We start from the raw sequence: 21,726 nt of genomic DNA on the forward strand, positions 1-21,726 counted from the left end.
AACACAGTGCCGTGTCCTGTTTAGGCACCAAACTCAGTGCTCTTAGCCCACAGGGGCGGCCCTGTGACGGCTCTAGAATAAATAAATGAACAAAGATATTGAAGTTCTCGAGGAAATGACACTTCTTTCTCTGCGGCTTTATGTACCACCCAGAACATCTGGATCTACTAGAATTCTTCATTAAGAGTTCTGCTATCCCAGTATTTTCCCGCGATCACCGTGCCCGTTAACAACCGAGTGCCCGACGGGAGCAGGAGAGAAGCGATATGAATTAAATTTCTCAAATGAGGCCGCTGATGATTAATTTTACATCCCAAGCATCTGGGCCAGTGCCTCGTTTCATGGCAAGTGTGGAAATAATATCTTTGGTGCCATTATTAATGACTTTACAGAGGGCTGGGAGCGCTTGAAACATTCTTCTGAATGAGATTTGAGATGTGGACCAGACAGGTATTTTTTAAAAGCCTAGCTCTACTGTATTCTACTTTTCAACAAACACACTTTTATACAAAGATGGATCACGAACGTACCTTGGTATCCATATCCCTTGTTCAGTCGAAAACTAAAAGTGATAATTTTTTAAGAATATAAAATGTCACTTATTAAAATGACAGTAGACTAACTGAAAAATACACATGCCTCAAGTTGAAACCAGTCATTTTGTTTTGCTTTAATTGGTTTAAAACCTCTGAGTCACTTTCCCTTCCTCCTTCTGCAGACAATATCTCATCCTTCCAAGGGGCTCACCACCCATTATCCATACCATTAGCACCGCCTCAGTCATAAGAAAATGGTCTCATCAGACATCTCCCCAAGATGCCAGTGGGTCGGGCAGGATGGCCAGGTATGGCCAATTACAAATAAATATGGCAACATCCACTCCCCGAATCCCAAAGGTGGGTGCTGGGGGGGCTTTATTCTTCTTGGTCATGACAGTGCTGAGAAAGGGTAATAGAGACTAGACTATAATCTTTGAGCCAAAGGAAATGGAACCCAACCAAGTGGAAAGACTATGCTACTTAGTATTAGCAGGTCAGTTCATGAGGAAATCGTAAGCCAGGTGTAGTCTATCATTGGGGAGGCCCCCCCAGAGGAGTCCTGGTCTCCCCAGCCCCAGGGGCGAGTCCCCCGCTGTGGTTTAGACCTTAGCACTGGATGCCTGCTGCCTCTGGATCCTTGGGAACTTGGTCCCGGACACTCAAACAGATAAGTTCTAGGTCTGTTCCAGGTTTCAAAATCTCTGGTCAGGCTCATTCACCACCCCCCTCCAGCCACCCCCACCCCCACGAGCATTTGCTTATTCGATGGATCAAGCTGTCCTCCTTTGCTAACACAAAGAGGCCTGAGGAAATTCTGGGTTCCTCTCAGGTAACATGTGGACTTACCAGTGACTTTCTAATGACAAAGCCTTTGCTGTGCATGACTCAAATGAGTGAGTCTGATGGTGATGAGGGTATGGACGGGTAGGTCCCTACCTTTGAATTTTATGGAGTAGTAATCATTCCTAAGAAGAATGGGAAACTGACAGAGTTGCTCACTTTTTCTTCTGCCGAGTAAGGGTATTAAGGGAAAAATAACAATAAAACTCATCTATTAAGAAAACCTCTTTAGAAAAAAAAAAAGGAATATTATAATAATCAAAAAAAAAAAAAAAGAAAGAAACAATCCCTGAATAAAAAAATAAGCTTTGCACTGAAGAATTTCCCTTCACGAAAAAATGTGTTTTATACAGTTTTCGTTGTTCAAGATGAATAAATTCTAGAGTGGTGCAGGACAACGGCCTGTCTGCAGACAACAACACTGTGTCGTGCCTTTAAACATTTGTTAAGAGGGTGATCTTGTGTTACACGTTCTTGCCACAATAAAAATGAAACAAAACTAAAACAAAAGTATTTCAGTGTCCTTATTTTATAGCAGAGTAGTGGAAATGTTGCCCAGTTCCAGCCTAAGTCTCCAACCAGGCTTTTGGGAATGCTGAGTGGCCCACAGTGGCCCAACAAGCCAATCCAGGAATTTCAATAGCTGGGAGCTGCCACTTGCGAGCAAGTCTCCATGTGACCTGTCTATCAGGGCAGCCAGAAACATGAGCATGACCCAGAAACACCTTTCAGGTTGTAAAGCAAAGAGCTTATTTGTACAAAGCCTTTGGCTTTGAGGTTTTATCTGTCTGTAGATTGACGGAAAATATTAAGCAGTAGGTAGCCAGGCAAGTGATTTGAATTTTGTCAGAGCAGTGGTATTTAAAAGTGTAAGACTTAAGGATACATGTATGCACTTGCAAATATGATGGGGCACCCCACGAGCGCTGGGTACAGGGACAGAGCCATGGGATCCCCCCGCCTTACAGCCGCACCTTGTCATGGTGGAGATGGAGATAGGTCACGTTCCTTAAGGATAATTTCTGAGCTGGCTTTTGTGGTGGAGGTGTGCTGTTTGAGCCAAGCCCAGACCGAAGTCAAGACCTGAGGCTTGCAGCTATGCGGGGGAAGAGCATTCCAAGTAGAGAGAGCAGCCAGTGCAGAGGGCCCTGAGGGACAAAGAGGCCAGTGTGATAGGAGCTCAGAGGTGAGGGGGTGCGTGGCTGACTTACGGGGCCAGAGTGCAACAGGGAGCCAGAGCACAGGGGGCCTGAAGGGCCGTGATGTCAGAGATGGAACGGACAGCTACTGGAAGATTTGGGAAAGACAGTGACATGACCTACAGGTCACTCTGCTCAAGGAGGGAGTGGCGAAAGCCAGAACTATTATACAGGCTGTTACAGAAGTCCATAGGAGACATGGGTTTGGGCCAGGGAGCTCGTGACAGGAGTGCTGGAAAGCGCTTGGATTTAGAACATCTGCTGAAGGCAGACAAAGCAGGGCTTAGTGATGGACTGGATATGGTGGTAATGGGAAGAGAGGACTGAAGCTGGGTTTCAAGATGTTTTATTTGATCAGATAAATAAACCACCACCTGAGAATAGGGACAATGGGAACAGTAGGTCAAAGGGGAAACCAAAAACTTATTAGTAGACACACTGAATGGGAGAGGTCACTTAAATATCCAGGTAAAAATTTTGGGGGGGGGGGCGGGCAAGTGAATACATGAGACTAGAGCGTAGGGGAGAAATCAGGGCCAGAGAGAGAAATTAAGAAATGTTCAGCATACAAAGCACGTGTATTGCCATTGGGTTGGATGAGGTCATCTAGGGAGTCCAGTTCTCTGCAATATGGGCCAGAAGGTACAAAGGCTCTGAGGCAAGATCACGCTTGGTGAGTTACAAGGGCAAGGTGGTCACTGTGGATGTGACGAAACACAGAGCTGTTCAAAGACCAAGACTGGACTGATGTCAGCATTCAGAGGTCAGAAGGAGGAGGACTCAGGAAGGAAGACAGAGCAGGACCGGCCAGTGAGGTAAGGGGAAACCGGAGAGTGATTCACCAACACGATGTGCATAAAGTCTCCCAGAGCAGGTGATAAATTCGGTCTGCCCTCCGTGATCGCTACCGATGGAAGAAGGGGTGTACGCTGTTCTATTCCCAGGGCTCAGCAGCCCCTGTCCTGGGATCAATACTTGTTTATTGGTTTTGAACAGAGGTTAAACATGGCAGCCTACAGACGGAATCCAGCCTGTAGCTCTGTTTTGTTTGAACTTCAGGGTTTAAAAATATTTTAACTGGTTGCCAAGGTTTACAAATTGGGAAACTTCACACCAAAAGAATGCATCTCTGATTCTTTAAAAAAAAAAAAAACAGGATTTGGGGAGCCTGGATGGCTCAGTTCGTTGAGCATCTGCCTTTGGCTCAGGTCATGATCTCAGGGTCCTGGGATCGAGCCCCGTATCAGGATCCCTGTTCAGTGGGGAGCCTGCTTTTCCCTCTCCCTCTGCCCCCCTTTCCTGCTTATGCTCTCTCTCTCTCAAATAAATAAATAAAATCTTTAAAAAAAAATCCCCAGGATTCTCAGAAGGCAGACCACAGCTGCGTGTGGCTGAGAGGCAGCTGCCATCTTCAGTGGGATCATGTGTTTTTGGTTTTTTTGGATTTTCCCCCCTCTGCAGCCTGCACTGGTCCCTGGGTTTCCCCAGAAATGAGTGTGGAAAAAAAAAAAAAAAAGAAATGAGTGTGGAGTGTCTCACTCCGATTTCCTGCTGAGTCCTGCAGATCTTTCGCACCTCTTGTTTAGTTAAAGAGGGAATGAATGAATGAACGAATGAATGAGCAAATGAATGAATGACAATGGATCAATGGGGCTCAGAGAGGTGAACTGTACGATGACGCACAGGAAAGCCAGGGCTCAGATACGGACTCCCAGGCCAGGGCTTTGACTTTAAATCTTTGCTTCCTACTTCGCCATTGTATTAAACACATCCTAAAATAAAGCCAAAAGGCTGAATGAAAGGAGGAGGGGTCCTGATAAAATGCTGTTTCCATTCTGAGGAAAAAAAAAAGAATTAAACAAATCACAGTAAATGTGTCTTTCTCCTTAAGCTTTGGTGAAAAATGGTTTCATAAGAAACTGCTACATAGACTAACAAAAGTTAGCATCGCTGCCCAAGGCAAAGTGAATAATAAACAAATGTAATTATTAAAGCATGTAATTAAGGTTAAAAGTGATATTTTACTCCATTTGGTTTTTGGAGAAAGTAAGTTTCGCCAATTTTCTCTGTGAATTATTTTTACCTATTTTTACGTGTTTTTAAACTCAGATTATTGTAATCATAGAATGTCAACTGATCATCTCTCTTCCTTCTACTTGTTAGCAAAGACTGGAGTTTTTCAAGCCTCTCCTCTCTTGCCAATTCCGATGATGGCGCATGGCTATCCAGGGCAGTGCGTAGAGACGGATTCTGAAACCAGTCTGGGCTCATGAATTAGACTACAGTGTTTGATTTCTGATGTTTTCTAGGTTTAGATATTATTCTTATGGTTGAACTATGTCCGCCCCCCAAAAGATGAATTGAAGGATTAACCCCTGTCCCCAGAAGGTGACTTGATATTGAAGTAGGGTCGCTGCAGATATCACTAGTTAAGATGAGGTCCTACCAGAAAAGATGCGCCGTAACCTAATGTAACTGGTATCCTTATAAGAAGGGGAAATTTAGATACAGACTCAGAGGAAAGACCATGGGAAGAGACACACAGGAAGACAGACAACTGAAGCTGGAGGCAGAGATCAGAGGTATGTTGCCACGAGCCGGATAACACACTGAAGAAGCAAGGAAGCGGCCTCCCACAGAAGCATCAGGGGGAGCATGATCCCGCCCACGCTTGATCGGACTTGCAGCCCCCAGAACTGACAGATGATACATTTCTGTTGTGTTAAGCTGCCCCATCTTTGGTAATTTGTTATGACAGCCCTAGGAAATGAAAACAGAGATTATTTTGTCTAACTCTTCATTTTAGACAGGTTAGAATGTAGGTTTCTTGATGGTAGATGCTGTGTTCCCAGGAAGGTGGCATCACTCATATGTGCTCTCTCTCAGTAGGACACCGAGTCGGGTGCCATCTTGCTTGAGAATCCTCATGCCTTTGCTCACTAAAGTCACTGAAATGGATTCCTCTTGCACTTCACAGGAGCAATGGCCCGCCTCTCGTCCCAGAAGCTAGAGGTAAACTCTTCCTCAGCATAGAAATATCTTGAGATTCTCAGGAAGAATCTGGTGCTAATCTTGGCCCTAGGAAAATCTGAGAAATTACCAAGAAGTATCTTTAATGACCCTCTGGTCTACTTGTGGCCACTTTCATGTGTGATACTTCTCTGTAGATGAGAGTTTCTTCACTTGCTATCCATAGAGACTTTCTAGAGGCCAACATGAAGCCCTTGAGATCTTGAGATTTGTAGCAATAGTCTGTATCTAGGGGAAAATTCTATAGTTTTTATTAATTTTTAAAGATGTTATACTTCCCTACAATCAGAACAAGAAGGAAAAAGAAAGACTAAGGGTCCTCAGCATGGTGGTCAGTATCAAGCTAAGGTTTTGTGCCTGGGGAACACAGCATGGGGATGGAGTGGGCTGATGACTTGGGGCAGAGACAGGATGAAGAGTTTGGATTTAGGTATGTGGAACAACAGGCAAGTATGGACCATGCATATGGGGTGTTGGGTGGGCATTTGGAGCCAGAGAGTTGGCAAGGAAAGGGCACACACCCAGAATGGCGATGGATGGGCACAGAGGCAGGAACTTAATGCTGAGTTGCAGATACCCTTTCAGAACTGATCACTGACCTGACCTAGGAGGGGCCAACACCGAGTCTTGGCGAGTATCCACATAGGGGAGCGAGGTGAGGAAGAGGTGCCATTAGAGGTGAAACAGGAAGGAAGGTTGCAGTGGTAGAAGAACTAGGAGCGTACCATGGTGGTGGGGCAGTGGGTGGGGGAAGAGCACGAGAGAATTCCAAAGGAGGGGCTGACCAGGCTTGCAGAACGAAACAGAGACATTAAAGACAATGAAGAATGGCCATGCAGAGAAGTTTGGGGTCTGAAGTTCACTGAGGACCATCCATAAGTCCCTTTTGAAAAGTTATGGGGACTCCTTTGTTAATTTATGCACTCTCTGAATGGTTATTCTCGCCTTCCTGCTACATGCCAGATGCAATCCTAGGTGCTTGGACAGAGATGAGTAAGACTCAATCCTACCTTTAGGAAGCTTACAGGCTTATACAGGGACACATACCTGGAGGGATAAACTGTTATATGGAGGTCTGAATAATGCCATAAGGGGCAAGTGGCTGATTTTCCCTGGATGGCAGAAGTCAGATGACAGAGAAATGGACCTCTTATGCAGGAAGCAGAATTGGTGGATCCAAGAATCCTTAAAGTAGAGCCTGTCCTGTACTTTATCATAACATCCGAAATCAGAATCACACGGGTGCACACACACACCAGCACCTTGGACCAACGCCACTTTTGCTACTGAGACCTAGTACGTGGTAGTGTAATGTTTGTAAACAAATACAAGCAAAAATAAATACATGTGCCTTGCTTTCTCTCTTTTTCAAATACTTAATTTTTTAGTACCTAAATTGGTTTATTCCTGGGGGCTTCTATTTTAGAATGTTTCTGACACTTCATTATGCTAACCTTGTTAAACATGAATATTATTAAGATATTAGGAGACATGGAATTCATTAGACCAATGATATATTCTGTAAAAGGAGTTAGGAGGAGGGAAGGGACGGTGGCAGCTTTGAAGTTACACTTACCTCCGAGTAGGTCCCTTCCCCCCCATTTATAAGTTACATGTGAGTCACTTCCAGTTTTGAACCTGTATCCACAGCTACAATGGTTGGCTGAATAATATTTACCTTATAGACTTGTTGGAAGGAACTGATAATGCATGAAAAATGCCTGGCAGATAGTGGGGTCTCTATGACTACAGAGATTTCTCTTGGTAAGGGAATCATTGTCCGAGATTATATTTTCAAATCAGGCCAGAACTAAATATATAATTTTAAAAATACTTGAGCAATTTCTGCAAAGAATTTCCCTCTATTTGAAAGCAAATCAAGAACATGAAGTTAAGGTCAAGGCCAATAACATACATTTTTTAGTATGTTTTTAGGAACTGTCTAAAATGGTCACCTACCTATCATTTTCAATTTTCACCCACACATACAAAGACTAAAATTTTATTTGCCATCAGCCAACTTATAGCCAGCATCCTGTAAATAAGTGAGCAGGATCTACTTTTTTTACATTTTTGAAACGTAACACCAAAGAGAGAGTACTAAAAAGTAGTTTCTGTGTCATCTGTAGCTTCAGAGAAAGTGAAATAATTTACTTGTCAATTTTCCAATGTTGTATTACACTTCTAGAGTCATACTCGTGTCTCCAATTCCCGCACGGAGCTCCCTCATTTTGAAATTTACTGAGATTTTGAGAATAGGGCCAAAGCCCATGGCTGCGTAGGTTGTGCACTGCACAACTCCAGGGCTGCTGGTCACATAGACTATGTTGAGAAATGCACCCCTACTGTACAGCCATATGCGGCACCCTATCTTGAATACTTTCCTGATGAACACGCTCTACCATTCAACAAATACTTACTGAGCGTCTAATGTGTATGAGATATTGTTCTAGGCTCTGGGGATGCGACAGTGGTCAAAAAAACACAATCCTCATCCATATGGAGGATTCTACATTCTACACCTACATTCTAGCAGAACGGGGGTGGGCAGATAATGAACAAAAACTAAGTATGGATATGGTTTACCAGAAGGCGACAATTGTCAGGGAGAAGAGTAAAGGAAGATGATGAGGAGAAGTCATCACAGCAATGGGGAAGTAACTCTTTGAAATAAGGTTGGCAGAAAGGCTTCACCATTGGCATTTTTCATCAGAATCGTGAAGTGAATGAGGGACAACAGAGGCAAGAATGTTCGAGGCAGAGCAAAGACCAAGTGAAACACCGTGAGGTAGAAACCTAGTTGGTACATCCAGGGGACAGCAATGAGGAGGGGTGGGGGACAGGGGTAGGACTGTAATCAGGTGATTGGGGGTGAGAAGCAGATCTCGTAGGGCCTAAACAGCTTTCCTAAGGACTGGTCTTCACTCAGGTGAGGTCCGAAGCCACTCGAAGGCCTTGAATGGGGGAGTGACATCACCTCATCCAGAATCACGCTGTCTTTGAAGGAATTTCTGTTATGTAAAGTCTAAACAATTTCCCCAAATACTCTAGGAGTGCTTTTTGTTTCCATTTTGTCAAAACTAGCAACATGATTTAAAAAAGTGTTTCCTTTTTCAAATTCAGTCTGAATTAACATGTCGAAGCAAATATATTAAATACTTCATCAAGTGGTAAATGCCAAAACCTTTCGTCTCAATAAGCATTACAGCTAATTCATTTATTCCTTTCTGGATGTTTCAATTTGCAAAACAAGCCAGATTAGTTCCTCTCTCGGTTACGGGGAAAAGAACCTAAAAAGAAAAATCTCAAACATCTCGACTTTGAGGGAGACTGTTTCATAGATTATAAAGGCACAGAGATGGGGTTGGTCAAGGCTGCAGGGAAGTTAGTTGCTCACGAAGCAATTTGCATTTTGTCAAGTTAACCTAGCTTGTAAAACACAATGTTCCAGAATGTTCTGGCCTTCTGGAAAAAATGTAAGCAAATCCACTGTTTAAAAAAACATCACAAATGCCATGCATGCTCAGTGGTTTCACTTAAACTGCAACAGGTAACAGTTGTGAATAAAGTACAGTTTTCATCATAAGAACTTTGCTCTATTTTCTGAAACATCTTTTATAAAAGTATTTATATATGTGCAATTCTCTTTCCAAAGACCTTTTGCAAATCTCTTTTCTAACCACCCACAAATTTGTTTAGTAAGTGTTTACAGACGTTTACTCATGGATGCAAATAATTCATAATAAAAAACAAAACAAAAAAAGGAATAGCTCAGGCATACAGTAGCCCCATCTCTATACTGATATGCCAACTCAGATTCCTCTTACCTATTTTTATGCATAAAAATATTCCACAGTGTTTGAGAAAATACCTTGTAACAAACAATAACAACAGAAACAATGCCTGCCTCAAACTTGATTTCTTGTAATGTCATGACTAATTTGCATCACTGAGTTATTAACACTCACACCGTAGCTTCTAAAGAGTTTGGACACATGAAGAGCAGGACGCTTTATGGGTTGGCCACGTCTTGCCTATAAAGCCAGTCGTCGAAATCAATGTCTATTGCACGATACTTTATTATGAAGGGAAAATAACTACCACGACCAGTCCCTACCATGTCTTGCCCTATTCTAGGCGTCTGGCATATCTTAGGCTGGTTAGTCTTTTTAGTAATCTTATGAAATTAGAATTATTATATCAACTTTAAATAAAAGGAAACTGAAATCAAGGAGGTAAAATAATTTGTCTTAAATGATAGCTCGCCTGTAACCAGCCAGAGTTCATTCAAAGACCTTGCACTTCTGTCCTAGCCTGATTCCACTGAGCGACACGGTCTTATTGCTCAACATCATTAGCCATCAGGGAAATTCAAATCAAAACGACATTGAGATACCACCTTACAGCAGTTAGAATGGCAAAAAACTAACAAGCAGGAAATAACAAATGTTGGCGAGGATGTGGAGAAAGGGGAACCCTCTTACACTGTTGGTGGGAATGCAAGCTGGTACAGCCACTTTGGAAAACATTGTGGAGGTTCCTCAAAAAGTTGAAAATAGAGCTACCCTATGATCTAGCAATTGCACTACTGGGTATTTACCCCAAAGATACAAATGTAGTGGAAAGAAGGGGCACACATACCCCAATGTTCATAGCAGCAATGTCACAATTAACCAAGCTATGGAAGGAGCCGAGATGCCCTTCAACCGATGAATGGATAAAGAAGACGTGGTCCATATATACAATGGAATATTACTAGGCCATCAGAAGAGATGAATACCCACCATTTGCATCAACATGGATGGAAGTGGAGGGGATTATGCTAAGTGAAGTAAGTCAAGCAGAGAAAGACAATTATCATATGGTTTCACTCATACGTGGAACATAAGGAATAGCATGGAGGACATTAGGAGAAGGAAAGGAAAAATGAAGCGGGGGGGGGAATCAGAGGAGGGACAAACCATGAGTGACTATGGACTCCGGGAAACAAACTGAGGGTTTTAGAGGGGGGGGGGGTGGGAGGATGGGCTAGTCCGGTGATGGGTATTAAGGAGGGCATGTGTTTCGATGAGCACTGGGTTATTATACGCAAACAATGGATCATGGAACACTACATCAAAAACTAATGATGTACTATATGGTGAATAACATATAATAAATAAATAAATAAAATATTAAATGAAGATTAAACAGCCTAAGTATGTTTGTCACAATTTTTCTTTTTAGCTACCACTCTTGAGTGCCTTTTTAATTTACCTGTCCTTATTGTAAGAACTGATAATTCTTACCTCCACCTTGCAAGGTGAATAGACCAGCACAGCGCTGAGCACTGTGCATGCTTAAGCCAATTTCACTGGTGAATATCCTCCTTTTACCCATGAGACAAAAGCTAAGAAGTGATAAGTGACCCACCCAAAGTGGGGAAGTGGTTGGGTCTTATTCTTGGGTTTGTCTTATTCTTCCGGGCTAGGGCTCCTTTCACATTCTTTACATTTTGACAACTTTAAAAATAAATGACATCACACTCAAACTGAATAATCTGAAAATTTACAATTCTCAAAGGGAACCAATAACTTAAGGCAATATGGAACTATGCTTCAGCACTTGAAAATGATTATACTAGACACATCTGAAAATGATCTTTAAAGCTCCACAATCTCATAGCTTGGTTCATGTTTTTATGTTAAACATAACCATTCTGGATCCTTTCTCCATGGGATGGAATTCCCAAACAATTGTGAATTCCTGGTGAATCCACAGTGAGGTAATAAATTGTAAGGATCTGGGAGTTGTTGTTTTCTTGATATTCAAGAAATACTTAACCTTGATACATTGGGCGTATCTCCCTCATATTTCCTTAACTAGTTTAAAGAATTAAAAGTTTTGGGGCACCTGGGTGGCTCAGTGGTTAAGCGTCTGCCTTCAGCTCAGGGCGTGATCCCAGGGTCCTGGGATCGAGCCCCACTTTGGGCTCCCTGCTCCGCTGGGAGCCTGCTTCTTCCTCTCCCACTCCCCCTGCTTGTGTTCCCTCTCTCACTGGCTGTGTCTCTCTCTGTCAAATAAATAAATAAAATCTTATTTTTTATATATTTATATATATAAAATATATATATTTTTTATAACAGCAGTTATTGAGATAAATAGCATACCTAATTTTTCTGTCTCTGTCAAATAAATAAATAAAATCTTAAAAAAAAAGAATTAAAAGTTTTAAGAAACTTCCTAAAATGTTAGTTTCATAGTAAATAGGCAATCAGAAAAGGCTCGGATTACTAAAACGAAGGAAGTGGGATGACCTGAAAAACGAATTTCTCTTCTCTGACCTGTTTCCATATCTTGAAGTTCTTATGATCTAGTTTTTAATCTACACTGCTTTTTATAGTGAATGCTTCCACTGGTGACAATCATAGAAGCAAATACATAGTTTACTCGTTTGACTAAAAGTAAAATAAATATAATATAAAAATGTGCTTATACTGTTATACTTTATATAATTGTAATTTATCCATCTATTTTTGTGTAGACAAAATAATTCATACTTTTAAAGTCTAATCTAATAAACTTTTTATGAGAAAAAGGAATAAAATAGAGGTAGTTATTGAGATAAATAGCATACCTAATTTTTCAAATTTTAACCCTTAAAAGACTTCTCTTGGGCTTTAAATACATCCTTCTGCTTTTAGTGTATAGACAAATTTTCCCTTTTAAATATACTTAAATATATGAAGTCTTATATTTCAGTTTTGACTTACAAATATCATAAGATATAACTTTTTAGTTTAGATAAAAATCATCCCCCAAAACAAACCCAACCCTTCTATATCCAAGAATAGGCTAACATCACTATTTTGTAAACTCACAGCACTAAGATTTCCCAAAAGCATAGATCAACTTTTTTTTTTTTACTCTTCAGTAAGCGTATTATATGAAGTTTTGAAGATATGTAAACGTTAAGCTTTTTTTAATCCACGTATCTTACCTCCATTGGAAACAATATCATGATGACGTTAGGACTTTCTTAGACAATCTGGGATTCATAGAATCCATATTTTAGGGCAAAATAAACCTCAAAGAATTATGGGCTGAGTCACTTGTACTTCCTTCAATTAGATTTTCATTCTACGGATCCACACAGAGGTCTATTTCTCCCTTAAGGCACGTGTCCCTTTCTGTCTAGTATTATAGTTATTTGCTGACGTGCTGTATTTTCCCTCCCAGACAGTGAGCTCAAGGATGCCATCTTGAATCACATTCATTTCTTCTGTGATGGGTTAACTTACACACAGTGGGTTCTCAGGAGTATTGAGTGTGTACTCAATAATTTCTGTTAGCCACGACAAATTGCCAGAGAGAATGAAAAACCTATTAAAAAGTATTTTAGGAAGGCCCTGGTCAAGAATACAAGCCACAAGAGTAGAAAATTCTTCAAGAGGAGCAGCCGACTAACTGGCACATAAAAGTGACACATTCAATTTCTTCACCTTTATATAACCTCCAGAAGATCAAACGTTAATAAAATATTTATCTTCAGTTGTCACAAGCCAGACTTTGATTTAAAACTCTTGGGTACATGAATGTCATGCCAGACCCAAAATACACCATCATGTATTTTTAATTTAAACATGGATCTGTGAAAAATTTATGTATGCCTGATATAAAGAAAACCGTGGGTGAAAATCTCCCAATAGTCACCACAAACAAGAAAACAGAACCCAGAAACGACTGTGGGACTCCTGTACGAGTACCACGGAAAACATGCCGTCGGAAAATCCAGCGTGCCATCGACGTGCCACGGGAAACGCATGCCCTTACCTTGAGGGAGTCGAAGCAGGCGATGACTCTTCCGTTCTCCACCTGGCAGCTCTTGGGGGGGTGAGCAAATTTGCACTCCTCGTCGGAGCGGGAGCAGGTGCCCCTCTGGAACTGCCTGCAGACCTCTAACGTCAGCCATTTTGTGTCTCTGACTGGCGCCACGTTCAAGGCCATGGTGCTCAAGCGCCGGGGATTCTCTTCGCTTCCGTCAGGTGATGAAATCAATCCCGGTCCCAGTAATTCTGAAACTACTGCTGTGAAAAACCCCACATGTGCGTCCAAAGGTAAAGTGACGGATTGCTCAGTGAAGTCCGATCCAGGCAGCGGTGCGGGGAGAATTTATCGGCAGGCCGTCACTCATCAATCAATATGCCCCACTTGAAGACTGCGGGCCGCGGCAGAAGCACGCTCAGTGTCATCTCTGGCTGTAAACGTCCGAGTCTCTCGACCGATCTGCAGACACAACTGCTTTTAATAAAGTGACTTCAATATCATGGCACTCCTTGGGAGAATATTCAGTTCTGACGCTCACGGCTATTGACCGTGCTGGAAAATAAGCCACGTAGACGCTCAGATCTCGGCAGGATTTCTCCTTCCTTCCACCTTCCTAAATTCTGAAATCGAGCAGTTGGCAAAGCCAGACAATTGAGGTATCTTCATCCACCGTAAGGTCAGGGTAACGCGTATTTGAAGGAAGAACGATTTGAACACCGCAAGAGCTCGGGCTGCAGTTCCCAGCGAAAGTGACTTCACACAGGCACTTTTAAATCCTGAACCTGTAGAACACAAAGAAAACATCAGCTTACACCCAAACTCGGTGGAATCAACACTTTGACAAACTGTTTCGGCTCTTATCTAGAATTTGCAAAAGTGCGGTTTTGAGCTTTGAGCTTAGAGGCTAGTGAGGAAAGTTATGCATTAGAGAGAGAGAGAGAAAAAACACAACTGCGACCGTATTGCAGAAATGATCTAGGCAGCAGTCCAAAAGTTAGGAATGACTCAAACACATGCGTGTGGCAGACACAATAATTAGGCGTTCTGAAACAATCCCATCTAATGCGCCTCATCTCCAAAACAGCGTATTAGAACCCCGGCTTCCGATTAATTTCACATTGAGGCCGTTGATTTCATTGTTGGAAATGCTCTAAACAATCATTCGGGGTGTGTCTCTCCTGTATAATAAGGGTATTGGCATTTTGGATGAAGCATGAGCTCCTTATTCTTTACATCCTTCCTGGTTTACAGAGGTTTGAACTTAGAAACCGATAGGTAGAAGCTTCCTAATATTTATTTTTAGGTCCCTCTGACTTCCTCTCTAGTATTGCTTGCTTCACGTTAGAATTCCCCTCTACACTGTCAGCAACTCGGAGAGTAAGGACTGTTTGTATTTGTCATTTCTGTGTCCCTAGTGCCTTAGTTCATGGCCATTAGGTCCTCAAAAAATATTTACTGACTGATTTCACTGATGACTGACTCAGTGACTCAAGGGATGAATGCAAGTTAGTTTTAGTTTAGTTCACTTTAGGCTTTAATGGGGTCACAGTCTGCTCCGTTCTGTGGAATGCTGGAGTTAAATCACATACCTACAACAAAAATATAATTACTAAATTTAGATTTCTAAAATCATCGTATTTAGTTGCTTTTAATATTTTCAAGCATTATGGAGTCATTAAAATATTATAAATTTAACACTGCTGGGTCCAGGATGAATAAAGGACTGACTATCAGACGCTGATTGTTTTCATAGATTGTACGTGCCACAAGCTGCGTTCACTGCTTGCCTAGCCTTGATGTCCTTTTTAAAAAAAAAAATTTAAGCAAGAACTTAATGGAAACTGGAAGTCGATTATTTAAAATCAGCATGTACAAATAAGTTCAGACAATAATTTTTGCATGGCTCACAAATGTTCCCTGAAAAAGTAGGTCTCATGCTAATTAAGTTTAGTTAACTCCAGGTAAACCGGGCCAAACAGGCTTCCTTGCCATAGGGTTTTGTTCTGTTTTGGTTTTGTCTGCTCTTGAGTGAGTGTCTAATAGGGGAAGAGAAACAATGGCGTCTCTCAAGCTTATCTGATCATGGCACATTTATTTAGCAGGACGTCTCTTGGGACTAGTAGGAAATGCTACTTCTTCCCAGGACGTCTATTACTTGTTAGAAGTGTTTGAGGGAGTAATAATTGTATGTGCATCTAAGGAAACTGGCAACCTCGAGAGCTATGACACATACCTAATTCCGACTGTAAAATATTTGAGGGGACAGACAGGCTCCTGCTTGTCTGTTTGGCAGCCTTGTGTTCCCAGCAGCGAACATCAACTCGCTTAACTAGGCAGTTCAAGAAGATGAGTTTAATAACCAAATTTACTCTGGGTCAGGTTTCGCAGACCAGCCTGGGCCTGCATCTTCATTACCTCAACCCCCATCTCTAACCCCCGTGGAGAACAAAGGATGAGGGAAGCAAGGGACAAGAAAACATTCCTGCCTGTGTATTCAGTGGAGCCAAGGCACTGCTAATGGGGTTGCAAATGATAGGTTGGCCACATCTAGTTTATATTTCCACAATATTTCATAGAATCCCCGAGTCCTATGGACCAGGGTCTGATGGGATTACAGGACAACAAAAATGCAGGAGAAGCTCATCCCCAAAGGCAACACAACCTTGGCCATGGCTTCACATGTAGGAAAAGAAACAGGCAAACATGTATTTATGCACAGATGATAAATGAGTAATTACTCAAGTATTCCTAAAACCCACACAGGAACAACGCTCTAGACCCAGTCCAGTGAATGGGATATGCATTTGCTTATACTTTTGAGTAAGAAATCATTATTTTCCTGGGAAAAACAGATTGCCATTTCTAGTTACTACGAAAATACAACCAGAATTTAGCTGGTCAGATTTAGGGTGATGAACCTGCTTTTAAGAGCAGAGGAGCCATGCTCTCTGATGGCCGGAATCTTGTGTAAATCAATGATGCTCCAGGAGATGGAAGTACATCATATTGTACCTAAATATATTGTTATCTTCTCATGAATCCCCTTTCTTCCAGCTTGTTCTCTGTTTCTATCCTGAAAGTTACAGAGCTACTGTTGTCAAAGACACTGCCTGCCTTAGGCCATCACAACCTCCAGCTTCTGGAATGGGTACAAGCAGGCACTTGTGGGAATAAGGTAGAGAGAGCAGATTTGAAGGAGGTTAAGGAAGGCCACCAAAGGAGATGGCCGATGATGGGTGAGGATAGAGGAAACCAACTTCTGACACAGTTACCAAAGGACAGGTCTAAATCCTGATAACACATAGACCAAAATACATATCGGATCTATGAGACTGTAGATTCCCAGGAGGAAGGGGGACACGTTAGGGTTTCATGCTCCAGTAAGGAGGCCACCAGCCGCACGTGGCTTCTGAGCACCTGAAACGTGGCTAGTGCCACTGAGGAACTAAATTTTAAATTTTTGTTTATTCTTAATGAATGTAAATTTAACTTAAACACTGATCCTCAATTTGGTCATTGGAAAACTTTCAAGTGTGCTTGGACTGACTCGAGTACATAAATCCACTTTTCCGTTGTATATTAAACCTAAATACAGATCAAGCATTTCCACTGAATTCAGCTCCTGAGTTGTGCTTTACATGTGAAATTCGCACTGATTTCAAATACTTCATACAAAAAATAATGTGAAAGTATCTCGTTAATATTGTTTCATATTTACTACATGGTGAGTTGCCAATATTTTAACTAACTGGATTAAATATTACTATGAAAATTAAACTCACTTGTTTCTCTTTAGCCCCTCCAAAATTCAGAGCTAGATGTAGTTCCCATTACATTTCTATCGATGGCAACGTCTGAGGAGCTTTTGCATTTTTTTTTCTCTCAGCCAACATAGAATGTCATGGAATGGTGGAAAGTATCTGGTCCTAAGAGCCAGCTTCTAGCCCTTGTTTGGCCAAGGTTCCTTCATGCGACCTTGGGTAAGTCAATTTCTCTGAGATCCGATTTCTTCGTCTGTGAAATGTGGATAATAGTTCCTACCTACATGACACGGTTGCTGCCACGAAGGCCAGATTATGGAGGAAAAGAAGAACACTTTGTAAACAGTGATGTGCTGTGCCAATGCAAGACACTCCATAAATGTTTATTGAATAAACCCACTTTCAGGATTCTGTATCGAGGGCCAGGCTTACACCTCTCACTGACCCACAGATGCGGAAATCAGGACGGTGGCTTCGAGATCAAAGGAACTGACAGAACGGGATACAGGGGCCCACTTATCTGGGGGCATCCCTCAGCACTCAGACTGATTTATTTTGCACCCGAAAGGAACCCACAGCGAAGTCTCCCCAAGTACAGATCCCATAGTGTTCTCACAAAAGCCCGACACCTGCTTTCTTCCTTTAGCTGCTAGTAACCCAGAAGCGAATCAAACACTGGGGCCCAGGCGGTCACCCTGGGTGTGAAGCACAGCCCCAAGTATGCGGGAAGCACTGCCCCGGAGCCTACTTGGTTTTAGGGCTTGCTGGAAACACAGAGGTGAAGGCCATTCCCTGGCACTCTGGGTGCGTGGGGAGAAGCGTGAAGCATTTTCTTGTTCATCTGCCCAGAGGGGCCCCTGGGAAAATGTGTCTGAGTGGAGAGGGCACCTTTTTTTTCATTCTCAAAAGGTCCCGCATATGCTGCCATTGGTCCTGCTTAGCACGCAAGGCCTTTTAGCTTTCCCAGACGTTTCTGGGCTGCACTGGGAAGCAGGGTCTCCTGCTTACATGATTTTCCAGTTCCTTCTGTTCTACGTTTCTCCCAATGCTCTGCTTGTGTGGCCATTTTTCTCAGTTCTTTTTGACTGGTGCTTCAGTTTTATTTCCAACCTCCCAATCAATGCTATCCCAATTAGCTCCTTCCGGTGCAGAACCCGGGCAGAATTCAGAAGTAGTTCTTCCCAGTGATTTCTCTGGCCCTGTTTCTCCATTGGTGTTCCTTTCCTTGTCCTCTTCGGGCATTCGGCAGCCTCGTGTTCTCTCCCTCTCCTGGCTTTCTGAGCCCCTCGGGGAAGAGGAGGTGCCGGTGCCCTTGCGGGCTGAGCACTGATGTGGCCAGGCCCTCACTGCCTCTGCATCTTGAAATCCTGCTCCGTGGACCCCCACCACCCCCTCTGATGACCTCTCTCTAGCCCACTTTCTAACAGTACCTGGTGATCGTTTTTAAGTATGACCCCCTTAATTCTCAAGAACTTAAATATTGACTTATCCAACCGCCTGCACCCAGTGTAAGCTCCTCCAGGTTTGCCTTGTGTATGTAATAGACATTCTCTTTTAGTTTCAAATCCTCAGAACTCAGTTCAGTGCCTGGTGTGGAGAATATGCTCAACAAATGTTTGTCAAACGAACTCCTGGTCCTCCTCCAATGAACATCTGCGTTGTAATACGCACTGAAGTCTAAACAAAGGGAATAAGGCTCTGAATAGGGAATTTCAGTATTATCCTGGAAGGGAAATTCGAGCAGGCGCCATTGGCTTACCCTGTTTCTTGCCAAGAAGGTCAGGGGTGAGAGTGAGGAGCTGCCCCAGGGATAAATTATTTGATCTTCAAAACCCAGCATCGTTAGCCCTGCGATTTGCAAAGTGCAATACCTGGGCAAGCACAGCGCAGCCCCTGGGAGTGTTATAGGATGCAGATTCTCAGGCCCCGCCCAGACTTACTGACTCAGAAAACCCGGGGGTGGGGCCCAGTGAGCTGTGTTTTAACAAGCCCTCCCAGGGCGACTTTGAAGCCTGCTCCAGTTTGAGAACTGCTATAGTAAGCATTTCTAACTGGCTCCCTTGATTATGCCAAGGGAATAAGGATGTCAGCCCTGAGTTGATCACAGGGTCTTGGGGTCACGGATTCCCGCAGAAATAATTGCAGGAGGGCTGGCTGGGGGCTTCTCCCAGGGGCTGTGTTTCTGATGGATCGAAACACAACTCAACTAAACAAAAGACACCTGAGAGAACTGTCCCAGACAAAACTTAATTCTATGAGAATTACAAAAATCAATTAACTCCTAGCTTGTAGGTTTTGTTCAGGATGAAGCAGTCCTTTGGTCGGGGTGCATCAGGCTTTGTTTCGAGGAACCTCGTCTGAGGCAGGACCATCTCAGAGGGCTGGTGGCCCCCGGCGAGCAGCAGCTCAGCCCTCAGCCCCTTCCTGCTAGAGCTCTTTACAGAGGGACTGCTTTGTAGGGCCCCCGATATAATGAATATCAAGGTTCACTTCGGGACCCGTCTTCAAAAGAAAAGCAAGATTAAAGTTCAAGGATAAAGAAATGAAGTTCTGTAGTATTTCCTGAAATACCAAAGGACTTGCTGCTCAACTCTCCAAAATCATCGCAAGCTATTTTTAGCGTCTTTACTTACGTGACACTTCATTTTTCAAAATACATTTAAAACTCCTCTAGGTGCTCGATTTTCAGAAAGCTGTGGCTTTTGGCTGTATGAAAGAATGTGCTGTTCACGTCTGTTTACAGCTCTGCGATGGTGCAGGGGGCCAGTCTGGAAAGCACGGCCCTCCCTCCTCAAGCGAGGCGACCTCCCTTCATTCCACGCCCCTCAGCTCCCAGACAAGCCCGGGCTGGGGACCCCAGGTGTCCTTGCCTTGCTGACGCTTTGTAGCTAGTTTGTACATTTTTGAAGGGAAAAACATCAATCATGCCTGATCTTGAGGCTGAGATTGACCAAAATTTAAGACTGCCTTAAGGAAAATAGTTCACTTTTGGTCACCTATGGCATTTAGCTGTCTGCCAGACATCGGCCTCCTAGCGAGCTCATCAAAGGGTCCTTGCAAAACAAACCGATTTCTGAGTCAGACAGTCAAGGACTCATTACCCATTAAGTAATTTATGGAATGCCTTTAATTTTATTTTCCATAAATCTCATTCCCATAAAGAAACTATGTCTCCTTGAGTTTCCTAATTTCTAATTTTGAGCATCTTTGGGTTTCCTCTTTTTAATGTTTAAAATTCTCTGAATATGTGTTTAAAGCATGATTTTTCCTTCCTGCGAGCGGCTTGACGTTTGAGCATCCCCACTTCTATTTCTGGAGCTTGATTTAAAATAGCTCTCAGTGGGCTCTCTTCCCTGATCAATGACTGGCCGCATCCCGCACCTATCAGATGCAGACGCCTGGGCGGGAGACGACAGGAGAAGCTGTGGGCTGGAGTGCTGGGCTGAGAGCCACTTGACCTCCAGGAGAGGGTGTAATCCTGCCCTGTAATCACAGCCACCACCGAGAAGAGGTCCCTCACTGGGGCTCTCCACAGGAAGCCCAATGGACCAATAAAAATACTGAAACTTGAGAGGCCCACTGCAAAAGTAGAAAAGGACCTCACTGACTTTTTGAAGAAGAGGAGGGAGCAGCAGAAGTGACTGTCCTTAAAAAGATGTTTCTTTATAGAATCTTGAAAAGGGTTTCTTTTTAATTTACCAAAAGTATACATGAAATGGCATTCTGAGACTTTCGTATGGCTTAGGGGTAAGAATCAATTTTTCTACGTGGGGTTCTAGTTGCTCCTCTAGTCTAATTAGCTGTGTGATGTCACCTGAGCTTTCCAAGTTCCAGTTTCCTGTTTGGAATCAAGGGGTTGAAAACACCAAAATCATAAATGTATGTACTGCAACCAGTATAGATTAAATAGCATAAGTACTCTCTATACAGTAGTTATCCCTTTCCAACACTAGCTATGGCATCTATATGCCTAACATCTGTGTGCATGTACAATCACACACACACACAACCACACACACACACAGTGACAGGCGGAAATAACTTCCACTCACTAAAGTTTATAAATTTCTGTAAAGTAAATGAAGTCTAAATAACAGAGAGTAGAAAGGTCCTTTCTGTGAAGTTGGTACACTCTAGGAAGTCCTTCCCATAACATTAGACAAACTTTTGATGGATGCTCTTCTCAGACTAATTCCAAACACACATTCATTCTAAGCAGAAAAAGAACCGAGGTTAACAATGATGCCTTCATCTTACATGGTACTTTTTTTCTGTGGAACACACTTTCCGAATACATTTCCTTGAGGAAATCAGAACCCTGGCCACCAAGGTCACAATGGCAGGTCTGATAAGCCAACATTCATGACAACAGTATAAAAGGAGAAATTCCCATCTAAAAATGTTCTCTTGTATCTTAAAATGCAAGGGAAAGATTAATAAAATCCAGGTGTCATTTTAACACACCACAATTTCCAGTCCATTCTCACTGCAGTTTCCAGGATTGGGCAGAGAAAGAAATCCCATCTTTAATTAGAAGAGGAGAAATTTCTA

General features: G+C 42.7%; 1 protein-coding gene across 5 annotated transcripts in view; it reads right to left on the reverse strand.

Moving 5' to 3' along the window:
• MBNL2 (muscleblind like splicing regulator 2) overlaps positions 1 to 21,726 on the reverse strand; it is a 154,239-nt gene that overhangs the window by 93,316 nt on the left and 39,197 nt on the right. For all 5 annotated transcript variants that reach the window (XM_045810981.2, XM_045810983.2, XM_045810980.2 and 2 more), the window contains one exon: positions 13,421 to 14,196. In XM_045810981.2, the coding sequence (XP_045666937.1) occupies positions 13,421 to 13,594 (174 nt within the window). In that variant the 5' untranslated portion in view covers positions 13,595 to 14,196. The remainder of the gene's footprint in view (positions 1 to 13,420; positions 14,197 to 21,726) is intronic.

This window comes from Ursus americanus, chromosome 10 (assembly GCF_024610735.1).
Source record: "Ursus americanus isolate L20-20 chromosome 10, mUrsAme1.1.p, whole genome shotgun sequence".
Classification (NCBI taxonomy): domain Eukaryota; kingdom Metazoa; phylum Chordata; class Mammalia; order Carnivora; family Ursidae; genus Ursus; species Ursus americanus.